Source organism: Cololabis saira, chromosome 6, assembly GCF_033807715.1.
Source record: "Cololabis saira isolate AMF1-May2022 chromosome 6, fColSai1.1, whole genome shotgun sequence".
NCBI lineage: Eukaryota > Metazoa > Chordata > Actinopteri > Beloniformes > Belonidae > Cololabis > Cololabis saira.
The window spans coordinates 17,071,825-17,093,237 of NC_084592.1; the positions used below are offsets into that span (position 1 = coordinate 17,071,825).

The 21,413-nt window shown below is 39.8% G+C and overlaps 1 protein-coding gene across 1 annotated transcript; it reads left to right on the forward strand.

The window, feature by feature from the left end:
• The first annotated feature begins 1,267 nt into the window (after positions 1-1,267).
• Positions 1,268-20,986, forward strand: LOC133446420 (rho GTPase-activating protein 6-like). Its single transcript, XM_061724442.1, has 13 exons — positions 1,268-1,499; positions 10,823-10,982; positions 11,189-11,260; positions 11,958-12,208; positions 12,417-12,612; positions 13,457-13,512; positions 13,613-13,763; positions 13,851-13,999; positions 15,898-16,077; positions 16,872-16,969; positions 17,173-17,435; positions 19,636-19,710; positions 19,799-20,986. Exons 1-13 carry the CDS (start codon positions 1,353-1,355, stop codon positions 20,350-20,352), a joined length of 2,352 nt encoding a protein of 783 aa, XP_061580426.1. The 5' UTR covers positions 1,268-1,352; the 3' UTR covers positions 20,353-20,986.
• The last annotated feature ends 427 nt before the right edge of the window (positions 20,987-21,413 follow it).

A 21,413-nucleotide genomic window follows, 5' to 3' on the forward strand; every position in this document is an offset into this window, starting at 1 on the left:
GTCTGATGAGAATCTTCCGGGATTCTTTTGCTCCAAACTTCACCACAACCAAATAAGTGGATCAAACGCAGAGCCGCCCACTTATCACTACTTCCCCTGTCTGTTTAGTGGACTCTTGTATCTGATGAACCCTTATCGAGGCCTTACAGTGCTGGTTCACATGTCACGTTATCACAGCGGTCCCTTCCCCAGGGCTCCCACAGGAAGGGTCCCTTCAGAGGGTATTGCATGCCATCTATCTCAACACCCTCATGGTGAACAAGAAAAAGAAGAAGAAAAAAAAAACTCAATTTGAATTTTTTGCAGTGGGATCTGTGCAACATTTCCGTCACCGTGAGCATTGCATGTGACCAGTCATTCACAAAAGTTATCCTTAACTGCTGTACTCTACTGCCCTACTTCTTAACAACTTGTGCTTTTTATTATTTGACCTCTTTTCTTATCCTTTTATTTCATGTTGTTTGTTATTTACTGTTTAATTGTGTCTTGCTGCTTTTAATGTTGATGTAAAGCACTTTGAATTACCTTGTGTTGAATTGTGCTATAAATATTTAATAAAGAAAAAAGTGGGAAATAGTGAAAAAAAATACACAACTATATATGTTGTGTATATAAATACACAACTATATATACATATATATATATATATATATATATATATATATATATATATATATATATATATATATATATATATATATATATATATATATATATATATGCAAAAATACACAACTATATATATATAGTTGTGTATTTTTGCAATAACATTTTTTTTTCACTATTTCCCACTTTTTTCTTTATTAAATATTTATTAAATTTCATTGGCAAAGCACCTAAACACCTAGTTTTGTGGGCAAAAAAAAAGAAAGTATCAACATTTCAGTACACACAGAAAGTTTTACGTCAATTTTTTTCCTTAGAAAACTTAAAATTTAGTTTTTGAAAAATACATTCTCATTGTGATTATAATGTGAGTCATCATAATACATATTGTTTTCATCTTTTAGGCTTAATTGGTCTGGCTGAGTCACAAACGAATCCTTCAATCCTTCAGAGAGAGAAAAAAGTTTCTTAATCCCTGTGTATGTTGTTTGTCCTGGAGTTTTTGGGAAATGAGCATCCTTCGTTAAATCGTTCCTGAAATGCTGGGAGCAGGAAGTGTGAGTCAGAGCGTCGGGAGGCGGGGGGAGTGACCGGAGCGTGCAGGCGCGGATTTCATAATAGTGGCTGCATTGATCAAGCGCTGCATTCGCGCTGCTGTGAACGGTGCTCCCCGCTCGGACCTGCGGCAGAAGATATGAGTTGGTTCCCACTCTTCTCTTTCCACCCGGAGACCAACTAATTGAGATATGTCCGCTCAGGGGCTGCTGAGCAGTGTTTTCTCGTGCTCGCTAAGCCCCAAAAGTATTTCCAAGCGGAGCCTGAGGCAGACGCGCAGCCTGGACTCGGGCTTGATGCGTCACTATGGTACCAAATCTGAGGAGGCATCCTTTCAGGTCAGTGACCTTGTCATCAAATCTGAACGCATTAAACAGACTAAGTGAGTAACCTGATTCGGTCATTATACCGGGTGACAGACAATCAAAGGCTTTTATGCGCTGAATCACTTTATAGGCTACTTACAGGCAAATTGACATCGATCTTCTGGGAAACTTTGCACAACTAAAGGCTGATTTATGGTTCTGCGTTACACCAACGCAGAGCCTAGGGTGCGCGTCGCCGCGTACGCTACGGCGTAGGTCTGCGTCGATTTAACGCAGAACCATAATTCAGGCTTAGCCCTTCCAAATGCACAGAGGTGGAAAAAGTACTGAAAAATTGTAATTGAGTAAAAGTATCTTTACTTTGCTTAAATTCTACTCAAAGTAAAAGTAAAAGTACTCATCTAAAAATGTACTCGAGTAAAAGTACAAAAGTACTTAATTTAAAATGTAATTTGAGAAAAAGTTACTTTCAGTTATTTAATGCAAAAAAAGGATGAGTCACGAATCAAATCCAGCACAAGTTGTTTTAATCAATTTCGAGGCATATTAAAGTACACATCCACACTTGTAAAAGCTCAGCTGAGCTCAGTAACATGATCCTTTTAGTAGTATTCAAGTATTCAAAGACAAAATAAAGTGCCCAATGCCCGCAGGATCCTGCTATTCACAATAAACCAAAATAAAATGCCCACAAGATTTTCACCATAAATTTTGTACTCAGTAACGTGAGGGGGTTCAAATGTAGCGAAGTAAAATACTTGGGTCAAAATGTACTCGAGTAAAAGTAAAAATTACATATTTCAAAAACTACTTAGAAAATTACAAATTACTCATAAAAAGTACTCAATTACAGTAACGTGAGTAAATGTAATTTGTTACTTTCCACCCCTGCAAATGCATCTTTCTTGACTCATTTCAGACGCGTCATTAAACAGTGTTTACAAAGTTTTAAATCCTCGTGGGAAAACAGTGTTCTCCGTTTGTAAAAGTACTTTTGCCAACTTTTACTGATGCTGGGTAGTTAATGCACACCTATAAATACCGGAAAGTCGAGACGTGACCACCACGGCGCCTCGGCTTGCAACATGTTCTCTGACTAAAAAGACACCTCTCCTTCACCCACGATGCTCTGTGATGGATCACTGGGTCCCTATACGTGATTCAGCGCATTCCTTTCCAAACAAACTGTGTCACCAACCTGTGCCGTGGCAAAGATGTTGAAAGTTGCGTCACAACTTTCACGAGGAGATTGAACTCCCTAATTGACTGTTTTGACCTCGGGAAGAAAGTAAAAAGCTATCAAAGGTACATCCATGTGCAGAATAATCAAACCTGCAAGACCAAAATATTATTATGTCATTTTTTTAGACTCCGTGACGTATTTACTTTAGCTCCAACACAACAGAGATGCTCTTAACTTGAGGAAAATGAAGACACTGAAAAAGCTGCAGCGTTTGTGCAGAAATAAACCAAAACACATTACAAAGAAAAACAAAAGACTGAATATTGGAGCCAGAGACTTAATTGTATTTGTCATTATTATGATTATTATTATTGTTAACAGCATAATATGCCTGGAACTGTGATAGGCTTTTAGTGAATTATATTGTGTTTACAGTCATCAAAAATAACTACAGCCAAACCCCTTAGAAAAATGTTAATCAAAAGTAAATGAAGCTGATTATGTCTGGATACAATCTGTTAGAGAGAATAATTAAAGGTATTTAAGACTTTGAGGTGCTTGTGCGTGAGTTAATATCAATCTTTATTTATTCATTTGGATTTGGATTTTGGATTTCCAAAGCACATATGTTGCAAATAGCAGAAAATGTTCCACCACAGGTATTAATAACCATTAATTTAGTACAACTTTACTTTTTCTAACTCATTAGATCATTTGAAAATGGTGCAGCTGTACTGTGTTTGAGGCTCCTTGAGGCTTTTTAAAAGCTAAAAGAAACTCCGGCCACTTGAAGTGAAGTGAGGTCTGAGAACCTTCCTGGAGACTCGCACAACCATGCTGTCAGCTTACAGTCACACTAAGTAAGTGCTTTTGTATGCAAACCTTGCTCCAAGTCAGTAATCAAAGTCACATTTATTTGGGTGTGCGCGCTTTCGAGCAGTGCTTCATTCAGGCACAATAGTATCCAAGAGACGGTCGAAACAACAGTAGTGAAGTCAGCGTTACAGCATTCTCCCATTTCCACAGATGCTGCCTTACCTCCATCAAGTCACGACCCCGAGACGCTGCAGGAAGCCCATAGCATGAAATGTTTGCAGTCCTGTTATAAACACGAGAGAAACCTGCTCTGTTTAGTTTTCACTTGGTAACTTATTACGCTCATCGTCACCGTACTTGTGTAAGGTCTGCCTGTTGCCATGTTGTGGTAATGAGAACATAACTTTTTAATTTGCTGTAGTCGGTGTGTCTTAATTAAGGTGTAGCCTCAGGATTTCTTTTTGAAAAGCCTTGTCCTGGAAAGCGAATACATCCTCTCCTTTGTTTAGAAGGACTTGTCAGAATGGCATTTTAGATCGATTGCCTGTTATAAACTACATTATATTTTCCATAGGTCGCCCGTCACCGTGCTTTATTCGTGGTATAGTCATTCTGGATCTCTGCAGTCGGCGCTGGGATACAAAGCAGAGACATCTGGTTTACATGAAGAGAGCCTCAGCTCTCATTTCTCACAGCACAACAGCCTGACCTGATCCTCGGCTGCAGTCCCCCAGGCACATAGTTCTTTCCACCAGAGACCGTCCGCTCGCATGGCGTGGGGTCAGATCTGCCGGCTTACAACTGCAGTCCCGTTGCCTCGGCCTCGGCCGAGAAATGACCAAACACACAGCGGGTTAGTTTATGAACACTGGAAGGGGGGGGGGTCATTGTTTTGTACCAGTTCATTTAAATGTCACTTTTGAACGAGCGTTGTGCGGTTACGTAACCAGTAGGATGTGTTTAGATAAAGAGGTTCCTCTGCCAAAACAGCAAGATACTGGCTGACTCTGATTCAGTTCATTCACTTTTTGAGAATACGGGAGGATAATAAAGTTGTCATATGATTTAAGGTTATAACTATGCTGGAGTATTTCCCAGTTTTCATCAGTGTGTTATCTACGACAGAACAACTATTAATATTTTACCCACAAACACGATACGTCACTGATCTACACCGACTATCTGTGTACATCTACTCAGCACGTTGCACATCAACCCTCATCAAGTTTTCTGCAACAAATACGGCCACTCAGCTCCAAGTCTGTTTATTTTGAAACTAGTCTTTTATCTGATCCACAAAAGTGCCTATAACATCTTTTTGCAATTACATGCACTTTTCCTTTACTTTATTTCCAGCTAGACTCTGGTTACGACTTTGTGAGATATATGAAAATACTCACTTGAGCATGACTCTTTGATTTAAAAACTAAATGTATTAACTGTTTTTTTGTACAATTAAACAGGAAAAAAAATGTTTCCATAAAGCCTTGACTGAGGAAGATGCCTAATCTGAATGTATAGGGATATTTTTATATTATGCTCTAAACAGGTATATTGGATCTGGCCCTGCAAAATGTATTTCCATCCACTTTCCCTTAGGAGTTTAGTAAATCATAGAAATGTGTATGAGCTTCAGATGGTGCTTTAATGATATAGTAGCAATCTGATCTCTATGCAAGAATTGATAAGACATAAAGATGTCAGCATTCCTTTTGAATAAAAACTCCTCTTGTGTTGTTGGCTAAAGGAGCACTGTTTTTCTATCGCATTTCAAAAGCAATTTAAAAATCTTATTCTCCTGAGGAATAGGTGGGAGTCTGGATAGGTAGTGATGTAGAATGATAGATTAAGGCGAATATATATATCTCTGAGGATCAGAATCCTTCTTATTCTTTGCAAATATCGCCAGCCAATCTATAACTATAGACCGATGGCTTATTTATATGCCAGAAAGAAAAGCTCTATATTGTTCTGGAGGTATTTGAGAATATGAAAATGAGAAATCACGATGCACCACGGAACACATTTGAATGCCGCAGTGCTCTCTAGGTACGCGTTTTGAATGATGTGATGTTTTGAAAGGGAACTTTGAGAGTGCTGTGCTTCCGGAGGGTTCAGTCAGAGTGTCTTCTGCATTCCTCTGAGGACCATGAGGAGCGATGGCCAGAAGGAGCAGGAGCTTGCAGGAAACTGCAAGCGCTCGTTGGGAGCTCAGGAAAGGGGGCTTCTTTTGTGAAATGCATAATGAGCTGTATTCTCACTGAAGTCGAGCGTTTATAAAACATTCATATCAGGCAGTCGTTAAATCAGGGCAGTTTTTCATCCAATGAATTTTTATTTCAAACAATAATAAACAGTGGGACTCCAGTTAAAGGCTGACTAAAGTACAAATACCTCTGACTGTGGCAAATATTGTGCTGTGAATATCAAAATAAAGCATTAACATTTCAGACCCCAAGGGACTAAATTACTTCTCTGAAAGACCCAGGCTGTTAAATTTGTTATAAACTCTACAAATCAATCGCAGAAACAGTTGGTTTTCAGGAAATATAAATGAGGCATTTTCATGGACTTTAACAGAACCCCGACGTTCTAACTGAAAAAGTGGAAAACTGGTATTGTGCGTCTAAATATAGTTGGCCGGAACATGTTTTAGTTGTACCCACGGGGTGATGCAGCTGTCGCTCTGATCACAGTTGCACAATATGAAATAATTCAGGCTTTACTCCAGCTGCTGTGCAGAACATCGCTGGGTGTTGTTTGTTTGTGCAGGCCAGTAATTATAAAGTATTGTGTGTTCTGACCAGGGCACTGTTGGCGATCTAAAGGGCATTGGGTTTCACAACAAACATGTAAATAGTGTATACTTAAAAGCAGATGCAACTCCATTAACGACAGCTGTTTAGAGGTAAATAGCCGTACTCACCTCTTTACCAGAACGATATCTGGACGATAGAAACATTAGCTCACCAAGCTCAAACCCAAACACCACAAACCTATTTTCACTCTTCTTTAACCTCCAACCTGTTCATGTTTTGATCTTTACCACAGATGTTTTGGAATTTACCCAACTAACTCTCCATAGCAACAGTAACTGAGGTTTCATGGGTAATGTAATATTATGAGCGATTTGATACGGGTGAGCACTTTCTTCCCCACAGCAGTCTCCTTAATCAGACGATAACTGTTAACGGCAACAATCTTTGCACTACGTTGCGCCGTTATTGTATATATATATATATATATGTATATTTGTGTATTTTTGCAGTAAAAATTTTTTTTCACTATTTCCCACTTTTTTCTTTATTACATTTCATTAGCAAAGCAACGACTGCTGGCAGAGAACTCCTTGTATGTGTCTATGTACTCGGCGAATTAAGATTATGTTGTCAATCTGGAGCTCCTCCCATCAACCTTCTCCCTACCTTTGACATTATTGCATCTCTGTGATGAGAAAAAGTCATTATACTTGGCTTCCCTTTTGTCGTCCTGACGTCATGACAGCTGTTGGCCAAGTTTAATCCACAAAAATGTGTGGGCGTCACATCTGTGTGGCGATGGTTTAAAACTGCATGATGTCAAGTAGTCTGGAAGTAAGTTTGAGCATCTCAGAGGAGACTCTTCGTCAGTAGAAAGGGACTTTTATGTGAAGGACGATCCCCTTTCTGAAGCAATAGGATCAAGGCTCTTTGTTAATAACCTCTGATGTCGGCTTGTCTCAATAATGCTGCTGTCAGTGCTGAACATGAGGTTCAATGGTTCAAAAACTTTCAGAGGTTCAGGCAATAATCACAAGCAGAAATAAACCAATTGACTGTGAAATACATTGAGATGCCCTAAACAGACTTGGAAGGGAATCAATAGCTTCATTTTGTAGGTCATTTAGTTCACGCAGACCTGTCAGAGCTATTTTACCAAAGTTTCATGCATTTGCAATGACTGTGGAAGTATGTGCTAACATCGGTTAGCACACGCAAACACTGGTTCAGTGGTCCAAGGACATCTTCCAATTGCTTCATATAAAAATGACAAGGCCAAGGGTGTCATGTCTGTTTAGTTTCAATTTGTTTTGTTTGCACCTCAAGGCGCGTAACGTAGAAAACAAACAATTCACTTCCAATGTATTCAGTAGAAATAACAGTGGAGCCCTGAAACCAAACTATTTCTTTTCCACGCGAGGGCTCATGTGGAAAAGTCTTCCTGTAATGTGCTGTTGAACATCTTTCTGAGCACCAAGGAATATTCATCACCACGCTGGATCCCACTCAAGTGTTCCGGATCAGTGTAATCTGAGCTTTCCAATCTGGCCATATTGTACGAACTACCCTGCACGTTTCCTCTCATTGTAGTCTAGGAAGTGCAGTGGTGTTTCAGCAAGCCTTTGAATTAAAGTTAATGCACAGCCAAAAGCACCTGTATTCACTGGAACAGGATGGGGTTTAGACGGCTTATCACGAGTTACATTTAAACAGGATTTCTCACTCCATTACTTCTTCGCTGACGTAGTTGGAAAATGTGCTATATTGGTCCAATAAATCCATCAGGGCTAAAAGAACGCCATATTTCAATCAATTTGTAAGCAAAAGTCATTGTGAAGTGATTTAAAAAGCATAATCCTAACAGGCCTTTCATAGTATGATGAAATACAGGGTGAAAACCTGTCCCCCAATGGCAAGTCTGAGCAAAACACACTTAAACCTGTTCTTATGTAACATGCGAAGAGGGGGTTGCTGAGCACAATGCTTGGAATTCCACAATGAAGGTAATTGGCTTTTTTTTTCGTCAAATTGTCACTTTAGTGACGGAGAGAACGGGTGGGAACTGCGCCCCCCCTTTCATCAACTGCAGAGAAACTTTCCACTCACATACGTTCATGCAACAAGAATGTATGCACAAGGACGGCCGTTGAGCAAGACATTTTTTCTTTTTCATAGGTTCAGTCCACTTCAGAGATAAAGAAAAGTATAAAAATGCTGAACTGGGAGACTTCTACCATGTGCCACACCGATTCTTTCCTGTCTGCCAGATCTTTAATAGTTTAGTTAGTTAGTTGTAGGTCAGTAGAGTTAGTTTCTTTTCTAAGCTAAAACATTTGATATGCTCTCAAATCCCTCAGTCCTGGGATATTTTTATCTTCTAAAAAATTCCCTGCTGGCCTTTGTCTGATACCGTGTGATGTTAAATTTAGTGTCTATAATTTTCGAGTTGCTGGAAGAAACAGAACAAGTATTTTGATACTAAGTGAGCTTGTAAAATTGATCAAATTACGACCGGAATAATTGAATAATCTTTTTTTTTTCTTATTCTTTTAATCACAATAATGAAACACACCACATATTGAGTGTTGCTGTTTGTCAAGCGGAACATATTTTAAAATCTTATGTTGAAATCGGAGCATCTTTATCAGTGAATTGATGAAAAAATACATTTAGAGATTGATTGATGGTGAATATATTTTATATTTAAGTATCATTCAGCCAGTCAACTGGAGGCTGCAAATACTTAATTATATCCTTGAGGTTTCGGTGTCTTGGCTCTGATTATTCTCCATTTATTAGGCTTACACAGAGATAGTGGGGTAATTAACTCAACTTTACCCTTCTCCAAAGATTGGCTGGGGGGGGGTGGGGGGCTTTTTAAGAGCGGCAGTGAGCTCGGCGGGAGAGACACATCAGAAGGCATCAGAGAGACTTCCTGCTCCTTATACAATATAAGTCTGTGAAAGTGTGAATAAACACTCCTCAAGCTGTCTTGCCTGAATGAGCTCCCGAGAGTCATGTCATTTTTTTAAATTTTTTTAACAAAACAATAATGAGATTGATCTATAATGAACATAGTCAAAGTCTGACGGTACAGACAGTAAATAATTTGCATGGTGAGATGCAATTCATCAGTTAAGTTCACAAAGTACAGCAATGGGAAGAGAAATCTTCCCCACTGGCTGCAGGTTGGCTGCTGCAGCCGTCTAGAGGACTAGCCAAAGTTCTTTTGGGGAATTTGACCTTCTCAGTTGCTTCAGTCTCTTACTATAATCCCAGACTGACATGATGATGCTGAAATCAAGGCTCGGTGCGAGTCGCACCATTCGTTGCCGGCCTCCTTGCTGGTCTCATGTTTGGAGACGGTTAAAGATCTGCTCGGACTCACCTCGATGCTGCGGGGTAACCTTCGGGGGCCAAGCAGGTGTCTACCTGAATTTGCATTGTATCTATCTTGCACTTTGTGAACTTGTGTGTGTTGGAGATCATAGCACGCTACTGTAGCACAGCCCTGATTCTCTTTTAATGGAAGTGAGCCACTTTAGTGTAAGCTTTATCCCGATAATGAGTTACTAAGCCTCTTTGGAACATGGCTCATATGATTGGCTCAACAGTAGTGGATCAAAGCAACGGTAATCTCCAGAATGGAGGAACTAAAAGGTTGAGAATTTCAGATCAGATTTGTCCACTTATTACTACGGTGCTACATCTTTAGGATGGCCGGGAAATGCTGTTTGATTTACTTTAATGACTGAGTTTGACACGAAAAATCTGCAAAGTAATCACTAAAATAATGTTCAGTGAAACAGATATATAGAGTTCAGGATTCAAATCAAGAGGATTCTTTTCACTTTTGAAAGGTTATGTAACGCATGTGTCCACTTCTGTAAACTGTTTGTAAAATAATCTGCAGGATCTATTTTGTGAGTCTATCATGCTTTTGGGCAAATACTTCTTCGAATTCCTGCACAAATGAAGCCAGACTGCATCATTAACTTTCTATTTCCAGACATAAGACATAATTAACAAAAAAAAATCTCTTTTTTAAAGTGTTTATTTTATATTGAAATAAAATAACACCTCCAATTGAATCTTCTATAGTTTCAAAATAATCTTTTTTTTTAATCATTATCAATACATTTGATCATTTTGCTTTTATTTATTTGTTTTATTCTTTATTATTATTTTTTTTGTATAAAACTTTTTTTCTTTTTATCATATCTGGGTGGAACAGATGCCGCAGAAATCCATAAATCAAATATAATCCATTGGGCATTAAAGTGTTATCAAATCCTCCCAATAACTGATTGGGAAAAAAAAGTATTGAAGATGAAGTGGGAAAAGAAAAACAGATATTTTGTGAAACATCCAGTACCAAGGCGATGTGGTGGCATCAGCATCATCATATCAGTTCCACCTCACAAACTGTTTCAACAGCTGTCAGTCCTCATCAAAATCAGCGGCTATTTTTAGCTGGCAAGTGAAGCAGAGGTATCTGCTCGTGTTTGCAGGGGTTTGTAACGCCCGTGCTGTGTAATGAGCGTAATGTGGTGTCTATGCTACGTCTGTGTCCTCAGGGTGACTTCACTTGGAAAAGCCCGTCGGGGTGCAGCGTTTGCTTGAAGCCCGTCCACCTGCAAAGCCTCTCGGAGCTGGAGAGGGTTCGCCTCCAGGACGTGGCCTACAAGCGACTGCTTCGGTGTCATGACCTGGGCTGTCACATCACCATACCCAAATGTATTACACCTCCCACATCCCATCCACACTGTCACACACTTTCCTCGTTTCCACCACGTTGAACGGCTTTGCTCCTGAAATCAAAATTCACTTGTCTATAGACTTTCCTCGCTGAAATTTGAAATGTGTAATCGATTGAACAATGAGCCTAAGTGGTGGAGCGTGAACAGCCTCCTAAACTAGATTATCTTTATTTTACATTTCAGACGGCCACAAGTACAAGAAGTCTCTCAGGAGGAAGTTGGATTCGCTGTCGAAAGAGAAAAATAAAGACAAAGGTAAACAACATATAGCTTCACCTAACTTGCTTGATTACAGGGTTTAACTTTTTCAAAAAGGGATTTTAAGTCCTTTTGCAACATTTCAAAACCAGCGAAGATAAAACGCAGGCTTGTGGGAGAACGAGTGAGAATTGAGCGACTTTTCAAGCCTTGTCTGTTTCTGACATCTTAAGAACTGAAGCAGGCACTCTGTTTACAGTCGTGAAGCTCGGAGCGATCCGATGAAGCTGTGATCTCGGACCAGCGCTCGGCCCCACCCGCTGCAACAATGTCACAGGAAAGTGATCTTCTCTGGCTGACAGAGGCAGTGGAAGAAAATAACTTAAACAACCTTAAGTGGAGGCTCACTCGTTGCGGCCTATCCCCCCCGGCATGCCCAGCCCCCTCTTTCCTCTCGTCCCCTTTTTGTTTACAAAAGGCACTTGTGAAAGTATGCGCCCTACAAGTATAAAGTGCATACTGCAGAACCGCCAACTGCTCTCGTCTTCTTTAGTTAGAATAGGATTTATTAAGAAATTCGAGGTCGAGTGATTCCATCCCAACTCAATTTGAGATGCTTTCCACAGAAAATGATCCGGCGGTAGGACGGAGCGGAGTAAAGAGGGATTCAGAATGTTTCTGCTGATTCAAAGCTACAGACAATTTGTCAACTTTAAGTCTCCTTGTCTTGCTCTTACCTCCCCCCCCCACACAGAGTCTACACCACAGGCGTTTGGCATACCGCTGCAGCATGTCATATCCAACGACCGCATGAGCAAGCTGCGGCACGATCACCTGCAGGAGGAGGAGCACGGCAATCCCAACGAGGTGCTATCATACCTCCACCTGTCCTCTGCTTTCAAAAGGGCAAACAAAGAGCTCTCCAGCAGCAACTCGTCCCTAAGCTCTGCTTCTGAGTCGCCTCTGCCCAGCACACCGGTCACCGCTCCGCGGACACGCAGGAGGGTAGGCCTCTCTGTGGATAAACCCGGCACACCTGAGTCTCTCTGATTAGAATTAAACAGATTTGTGTGTGTCTTTTTAGATATGCACCGCATATGCAAGTGCCGGTGGCGAAGCAGCCCTTAAATAAAAGTGGCAAACAAATACGCTCAATGCACAGGGTCACTTGGCTATTCTATTCACAGTTCAGTTTTCTCCATCTGCTTGACAGGGTGGAGTGTCTGTGGATTGCATCACCGACCTTGATGACAACCAGTCTCGGCTCTTGGAGGCTCTCCAGCTGTCTCTGCCAGATGAGGCGGCTGGCAACAGAAAGAAGCACCACGACAAAAAGCTCAGCCTTAACCCTATTTACAGGCAGGTGCCAAGGATAGTGGATCTCTGCTGCCAGCACCTGGAAAAACATGGTACAAAGATCCAAAATCAAACTCCACAAAACAAGCACCTGCATGCAGCTAGGCCTGTGTTGAAAAGATCGATTCTCCGATTTTAAATCGATTCTCATATTAATTCCTAAAAATCGATTCATATGTCTAAAGATCGATTAAAAAAATTATTATTACATTACAACTTTTGGTACTTTTTTGTTTATGCCCAAAAAAGGAATATTTTGTTGGACACGAGAATAACTGGTGCCATGTTTTTGCCTTTGAATATGTTTAAAGGTATGAAAATATTAAAGTTTTCAGTTATAATTGCATAAATTGTCTATATTTCTTTGCTTTATATACTGTCTTGGGGTTACATTTGCATAAATGTTAAAAACCAAATTCTCATAAATGGGGGAAAAAATAAAAGCGATTTCTTTCGTATTCTGTTTGCTGCCCTGGATCGGTTTGATAATTCTGACCCACACGATGTTTCTGAAAGCAGTTCTATCAGCATTCTGGGAGCTGATTGGTCCTTACAGCATCATTAGCTGCCAATACTTGCTGTTGAATCTCAATATAATACTAGTATTAATATGTTGCATAACTAGACAGTCATATAATTCATGCAACAGCTGAAAAAACTGTTTTATTAACAGTAACCCAAATCAATATCGGATCAAATCGAATTGGATCGAATCAAAGCGTGATAATCGATTCTGAATCTTAAGAATCGGAATCGAATCGATTGTTGATATTTGAATCGATCCCCAGCCCTCCATGCAGCCTCAAGTGGATGAATTCAGTCCTTTTTTTTTTATATTTTGAGGTTAAATATGAATCAAAATAGTGGCTTTAATGGGGCTTCTTTGTCTTTGTTCAGGCTTGCAAACGGTGGGAATCTTCCGCGTTGGGAGTTCCAAGAAAAGAGTACGACAGGTAAGAATTTGTCTGGGAAACCTCTGAGCTCCTCTGGACTTTGATAAGTTGCCTTATAATTAAGAATATGTTCAATAAACTGTCACAATATTTAATTCAGCTTCGCGAGGAGTTCGACCAGGGCTGGGAGGTACACATGGACGAGGAGCAAAGCATCCACGACGTAGCTGCCTTGCTGAAAGAGTTCCTCAGAGACATGCCAGATCCACTGCTGACGAGAGAGCTGTACACAGCCTTCATCAACTCCACGTGTGAGGAACTCATGCTGGATGCTGCACGTGTTCGTTTGCTGTGAAGAATCATTCGAGCCTAAAGTGGTGTCCGTCCTTCTTCTGCAGGGTTGGATCCTTCAGACCAGCAGAGCGCCATCCGGCTCCTGATATTTCTGCTCCCTCCTTGCAACAGCGACACGCTGCAGCGCCTCCTCGGCCTGTTGTCCACTGTGTGCACACACGCCGAAGACGGCCTGGACAGCGAGGGACAGGAGGTAAAGAAAACGTACAGATGACGCAATGCTTCATTTGTTGCTTTATGATCTGCAACAGAATGAAACCTTCGAGGCTTTGAGTCTCTCTGTAAAAAAGAAGGAGAATAGAGGAGCAGATGATGTGATGAAGCCAGTCAGCCATCAGATGGCAGCAGGGCTGATGTGTACTGCATCTGCAATCTGAAAACGGTGCTTTGATAGAATGCGGCACCGTTATGCACGATGATCTTTCATCGTTGTCTTTAGTGAATGATTCATGATCGCTCTCAGCATGTTGCACCACCAACACGCAAACAAGCTTCTCTGAACAGCACCCCGTTCTGATTTGTGTACTTTGTAGCACTGAAGTTGTAAATTAGTGTCTGTATATGCTTTAAAATCATATATATAATGCATTTTTGTAAGTGAACAGCAGGATGGCTTTGGTTGTAAGTGCTGGTGGCTCACAGCGGGAACATGTCTGGTTCTGGCCCGCCAGTGGAGTTTACATGTTCCTGCTGTTCATACATTTAAAGTGCACTTTATTCTCAACCCCAGTCTTAAAGCGTACATACTGTAAATACGTTTCTTTGAATAAAAATGGGCAGACAAGCAGCCTTATTGAAGGGGGCAGACCTTGGATAGGTGCCCATTCCCAAATGTTCCAAGAGGCGTGTCTATGACAAAATATTAATTCATATCCAAATTATTTAGAATTATTTAGGTCTTTTTCTTATTTTCTTTTTTGATTTTTTAAATACTGTCAGAGAAGATTTTATGAAGACTGCAGAAAAAGAAAAACATAAGTGTGAGATTCATGAATATTTGAAATGTAAGCCAGAGACTTAAAACAGCAGCAGCAATAAAAACACAACATATAAGATACTGTATATATCTATACATGTATATATACTTACAGTCATGTGCAAACGTTTGCTGGTATGCTTCAAAATGTTGTCCTCTTGTCTGACTGTCTCTAGAATAGAGTGACTGCAGTGCTGGGTGCTCAGGTCCAAACACATAATTAACATCTCATACCCGCTGCCATGCTTGGCAGCGGGTATGAGATGTTTCAGCTGACATGCAGTGTTTGGTTTTTGTCAAACATAGTGCTGGCTATGAAGTCCAAAAGACTTTTTTTTTCCAATGCATTTTGCAAACTTCGCCTGTGCTTCACTGTTCTTCTTAGACAGAAAAAGCTTCAAACCTCAAAAAGAGAGTGTGCTTGTTCAGCTGTCTTATTTGCTCTTTTGGACTATAGCAATTATAGTCCAATAGCCAATTAACTTGCTCAGTAAGGTCTGTCCTTTGGGAAAAATGATTGGGATGGGGGAAGACTGTCTTGAAGGCTGTTAATTTGTGAATTATCTCTTTCACTGTCGTATATAAACTCCACACTGTTTGGAAATGGCTTTATAAACTTTTACAGGATGATGTACAGCAACAGTATCTGATTTTACACAATTACTATTACAATAAACTGCCAATTTTTTTTAACTTTTATGGTGACTTGTAGACCTACTGCACATCAGTTTATTAAGGGATGGTAATTAGCAGTGACTGAATGCAAATTACCCCCTCAAATACTATGAAAACATTAAGGTGATATTTAGTATTGCCCACATTAGGTTTTTTTTTGGCTTCTATTTTATGAAATTAAAAATGCATCGTGAAAAAAGTTGCTTGTCATTGGTTGTATTTATCTAATACCAAGACCCAGTATGATCAGATCATTGTTTTATGTTTTTGCACAAGGGTAAAGGAATTAAAGAGGGGGAAATCCTTGAATACTATGTATCTGCAGGAGAACTTTGTATTCCTTCTGTCCTCCTCAACACATTTATGGCTTATCGAATGTTTAAGGTTTTTTTTTTATGGTTTATATGAGGTACAAAACTTCTGTCTCCTGTTTTGCTCAGATCACAGGGAACAGGATGACGTCCCTCAATTTAGCCACCATCTTCGGCCCCAACCTCTTACGCAAGCAGAAAAACTCCGACAAAGAGTTTGCAGTCCAGAGCTTTGCCCGTGCAGAGGAGAGCACAGCCATCATCAGCGTGCTCCGGAAGATGATTGACACATACGACTCCCTGTTTACGGTAATCCGCCTCACAGCAGCAGACGCTACAATATTTAAACCTGTCCCAGGGTTTAATCCAGGTGATGAGCTCTTTACAGGGAGTTCTTCAGTGTGATTCACTGCAAAAACATCCTTTCAAGAAATAAGCCTAATATTCCATAAATTCAGCCAAAATTGTCTTATTTTAAGTGAAAATATCTTTGCCATTGCCACGGTCTAGAATTGTTAAAACCAGCAAAATCATCTAAAATAGTCTTACTTTCTTGAGACAAGGTTTTTTTTTGTGTGTTTAACTTTCTTAGTAATGAGTTTTGCAGTGTAGAGTGAAACCAACAAATTGAATATAATTTAACCGAAAGAGACACTTTCATTGACCCTTATAAACCAAATTGAATACAATAAAGTGTTCCTATAATTTCCTGGAGTCTTGTAAAATTAGATTTTATTGACAGTCTTCACTGCTTGGCAAATTAAAAGCATCACTGAATGGTCAGTTTTATTCAGGTCTCAGTTTTGTTGATGTAGTTTCTGCTTTTCAATAAATGGTTATTCATCTTTAAAGTATATAAAGAACAAGGACATTTACTATGCTTCATAAATCCAGAACTCAAGCGTTTGGGTATCATAGATGCTGACTCACGACTGAAAAATCCTTTTCTTATTAAAGAGCATCCACCAAAGTTTCCATAATGTTATTTGTAAACAGTAAAAAGGCTATAAAATCAATATGAAAAACATTCAAGTTATACTACTAATACGTTTTTTTTTTATTTAGACACAGTAAAGGAAACCACACTTTTTTTCTTCTCCCAGGTTCCCGCTGATCTGCAAAACGAGGTGCTGATGAGTTTACTTAAAACTGATCCTGATGTTATAAATTATTTGCTCCGGAGGAAAGCCTCTCAGTCCACGTGAGTTCCCCATTTTTATCTTGTACAAGTGCCCGAATTATGGAACTGAAACCTCCCTCGTGTCCAATGGTTATGTCTTCTTCTTAAGTTCTTGGAAGATTGTGTGCTTTTCTCAAACTCTACCCAATCAATATTTTTGACAAGGCCAAGCAGGCCATGCTTGTATCTGCGGACGGCTGCTTGAAATGTATTTGTTTCTGCAGAGAACCGAACCTCCTTCGATCAGAGAACTCATTCTCCCTGACTGAGAGATGCTTATCCGATGACTCCCTGAAAGCATCCAGTGGAGAGGTGTCACCCTACGACAATAACTCCCCCGTGCTATCAGATCGACTGCTCTGTAAATACCCGGGGGACAACAGTCTAATCTCAGAGAGCCGTCCCAGACATTCCAGGCAGTCCAAACTCCGCGGCCATTCAAAAGATGGATCTGGCAGCTCCTCTCCCACCTTCTCCACTGATAAAGGTGAGCTGATTGCATTCCAACACCTATTAGAAAATACTTCTTTCAAGATTTGACACATTATAAATACAGGTAACTGAGACATCATTTGCAGCATTGATCTGTATAAAAACTACACAGGAGGAGGAAATAGCAGCTGGGTCTTGTTATTCATTAAGTTTTTCCAATTTTGTTGCCTCCAGACAGAGTGGACAAAGATTTATTGGTGTCCTATGTTTTGAACTAATCGTTCAACCATATTTGAGCGCAGCCATTGGTTTCAAAGTAGATGTTTGTAAGTTTTGGCCTCGGGTCAGATTCTCTTGTTGTCTTTATGTTTAACATTTCACACATATATTGTACAATTCTAGTAAGTGTATAAGTTAGGGGTATTGCCAAGGACCTCACGATACAATACACATCACGATACTTGAATCACGATACAATATTGCGATATCCAAATTTTGCAATATGTTGCGATGTTATACATAGTTTGCTGAAAACTGCAAAAACGCATTACGCATCTTAAAATCTGAGTTGCATGATCATCAGATTTTAGTGATAATTCATGGGACAAACAAAATCAAAACAATGTAATTTAGATAATCCATGCCGTTTTATTGTAACTATACAATCTAAAGTTGCTACATATTTGTATAGGTTTTTCATATTATTTACATTATATGAAATGAACATTAACAATATTATTTAGGCCCATGTGTACAATAAAGTCATACTGGATGAACAACACGTCTAAAACATGATTTGGTATTTGAAAAAAAAAAAATCAATATTCCAATTTTGAATATCCATACATCGAATCCACCAACAAAGCGATATTGCGATATATTGCCATATTGATATTTTTTCCCATCCCTAGTATAAGTCTTTTTTTATGAAAAAAAGACAAACTGAGAGTAAGAGTCATGATCCCTGGGTACATGTTAAGGCGTGACTACCTCATGATCTGCCAGCAACTATCCGATGGTCATGCTCTGGTAATGTCTGATTTAAGAAAACAAAACATAAACAAGGTGGCCAAAATTCCAAACTTGTGGCTTGGAAACATAATACATAAACTAAATTGAGATAAAGGATGACATGATGGTAGCTACGCCTGTCTTTTATGATTATGGGCTTTAATTCTCCAAACTGGCTGCACCGATCCTCTCAAATGCTTTCCTTGACAAGATGTCTTTTTCTAATGTTGAGTTTCAGTCCTGGTGAAAAGCAGTGAAAAATCTAATTTTTTTAAAAATATGAGAATATTTTGTTGCCATTTAATCGCATCTCCCATGAGACTTGGCAATGTGTGATAATGCACCAGAGGCCATAACAATAAACATCAAAAATATGTGTTTCTGTGTTCCACCTGCGCTTACCATCCACTAAAGTCCTGTGAAATCTAAAGCGATCCAGCAGAAAAGCTATTCCATAAACTGTACGCTTGCAAAGCTTCGATATTATCAATTCTTCATGGCCTTGTTGAAAAGGTGATGATCCCGGCTGCGTTGCATTAAGTGGTTGGAGGACACGAATGCAGACAAGCAGGATGCAGGCAGATGTGGTTTTCGACCTTTAATAACCGTAAAATGGAACTGCAGGTACAGGAAAAGCAGGAGGTTGGGAACATAAAACTCAGAGAAATAAATTCCAAACAAACAGGGTAAACCAGGATAACCAGTGGCTGAACATCGACAAGACTCAGAAGAGGAGAAAATTAAAACCAAGGTGTTTGTATGCTGGGAGGCGTACGGCAATTAGCTGAGTCGCAAATAATTAGTGAACAGATTGTGATAGGACTATCTGAGGACATCTGAAGAAGATATGGGGGAACTGAGGGCATCGGGGTAAAAACTAGGCACTGACATAGAGAAAACAGACAGCCAAAATGGTGGGAAGACTTCACAAAGGGCCATAATCTCAATGAAAAATAATTTTTCTCCTTGAAATATGGCAGTGAAAACAAGCATTTTAATGTTTTACTGACTAAAAGACAAGATTGGTGAAAGCCTTCAGGCTTTACTACAACTGATGTTGAAAAAATACACAAATACATGCATATATATTCTCAGAATATAGGTCGTTATCATGTGGAACAAAGCAAACGCCAAAGGGGAACAGAAGCCAGCTTGAAATGGGAGGAAAGACTGTCACATTTTTCACTTATAATAAGGTATTGACCCAATGTATCTAATTGTCTCATTTCTTTTGCTTCTCTCAGATCCCTCTTCTGACTGTTTCTGGGACACCTGGCAGGAACTGTTTGGGAAGGATTTTATTGGCCATCAAATTACTGGTAAGAGAATCCTCTTATATGCTGCCGTAGACGGCCTTGGGAACATGAAATTGATGCGGGATGCTCATGAGTGATGTTTTCCTGCAAGGCTCTCTCGGAGACACATCAGAATGCGACTCGTATGGATCATCGGAGGGACTGAGCAGTCACCAAGGTAACAACAAGCTGCCCATCAGACCAGCACAAACGTCATTGGCTATTTTGGAATCCCGGCCACACCTCCCAGTGACTCGCAGCTGCAGCGGTCCTCACAGCCGGAGAGAGCCCAGGCAGCCAGAGCCCTCCGTTCATCTGCCAATCAGCCAATCAGGAGCCATGAATTCAGACAACAGGACAGGATGCCCCGTGTTCCCATTACTTACAGACAGGACAAACAGTTTGTCTTCCCTTCACTGTTCTGGGCCTTTGAGAGAAACTTTTATTCCCCCCTCTGCAACGTGTGATTCCAGCCATCAGCCAAATCCCCAAACCCCACCGCTGCCCCGGCAGAGCCCTGCTCTCCAGACTGTAAAGGCGACGGATGACTTGAGGCCCCGGGAGGAAAAGCGCTCTGATACCTCAAACTTGCAGACAGAGAAGAAGCACGTATGGCAAATGTTGTCAAATGAAAACCCAGAGGCCCTGCCAGAGACCTTGGTGTGATGGACACAAATTAAACCGTGGACACGTTTTACAAACGCTTGCTGTGACATCATCAGATCCACGTCATCTACAATAACTTGCTTCACATTTTATGCAGTCATAAAAAAAAAACACCTAATTTTCAGGGATGTTTTATTCTTTTTTGGCTTTTATTTATTTTTCATGTGTAAACTTAATAGATTCAGATATTATGAGCAACTTAGCCTTAAAAAATGCATATATAAACTTGAATGTCAAAACTACACTTGAACATTTTATTTCATCGTTCATTTAAGGCTCAATGTGTATATAAATCATCTTCAAATTGTAAGATAGCCTTATATTTGTCGTATTTTTAATGTTAACAATGGGTTTTATTGAAAGCACTCGGATGAAAATGATGCAATATGTTACAGTGCATGTGTTGATTTTAATATTAAAACTTAGAAGATGATTGATTTCACTATTGTAATAAAATTCACCTTTCGGCGCTAATTTTCCACATATAGACTCCCTTTCCTGTATATTTTATACAATAGAATATTTTACATTGCTTGCAGGGTTAAATTTATCAAAATTGTATATTATTTGTACATTTACTGCATTAAATCAGTTATATATGTGTGCTCTTGGTACAACTTGGCTAACAGATTGTCTGATTTGTCCTTTTTTTGTGTATTTCAAAATAATCTTTGCCATTCTTGCCTTGTGCATCGAAATTGCAAACAAAGTAATGTTTTGTTCCATTTTTGCTAAAGAAATCTACAATCTGCATTTGCATTTACAGAAAAAATGCTGGTGCTTCAACGTTTGTATTGGCATCGTGATTTTAAGTAGCCCAGTTACTTCTACTTGACTTGTTGTTTGATTTGCTCCTAGTGGGGAGTCATTTTCTATTTTTATTTCCATAATTGCCTCTCTTTGAAGAGTCGCCCTTCGCCCCCACCCCTCTGCCCCCATTTTTATCTTTGATCCTGATGGCTGCGGAGGCGATGCATTTGTCAGGCAGCCAACACCACATACTGACATGACCTTTGTGTGGATGGGCGAGGGAGAAGGCGTCACTCAGTGCTCACGCGGTG

Excerpts from the sequence above, each read along its gene's own strand:
- LOC133446420 (XM_061724442.1), top strand. The coding sequence starts at position 1,353 with ATGTCCGCTCAGGGGCTGCTGAGCAGTGTTTTCTCGTGCTCGCTAAGC. Across the intron at positions 1,500-10,822 it reads CTGAGGAGGCATCCTTTCAG|GGTGACTTCACTTGGAAAAG; the intron begins GTCAGTGACCTT and ends CTGTGTCCTCAG. Across the intron at positions 13,513-13,612 it reads CCAAGAAAAGAGTACGACAG|CTTCGCGAGGAGTTCGACCA; the intron begins GTAAGAATTTGT and ends TATTTAATTCAG.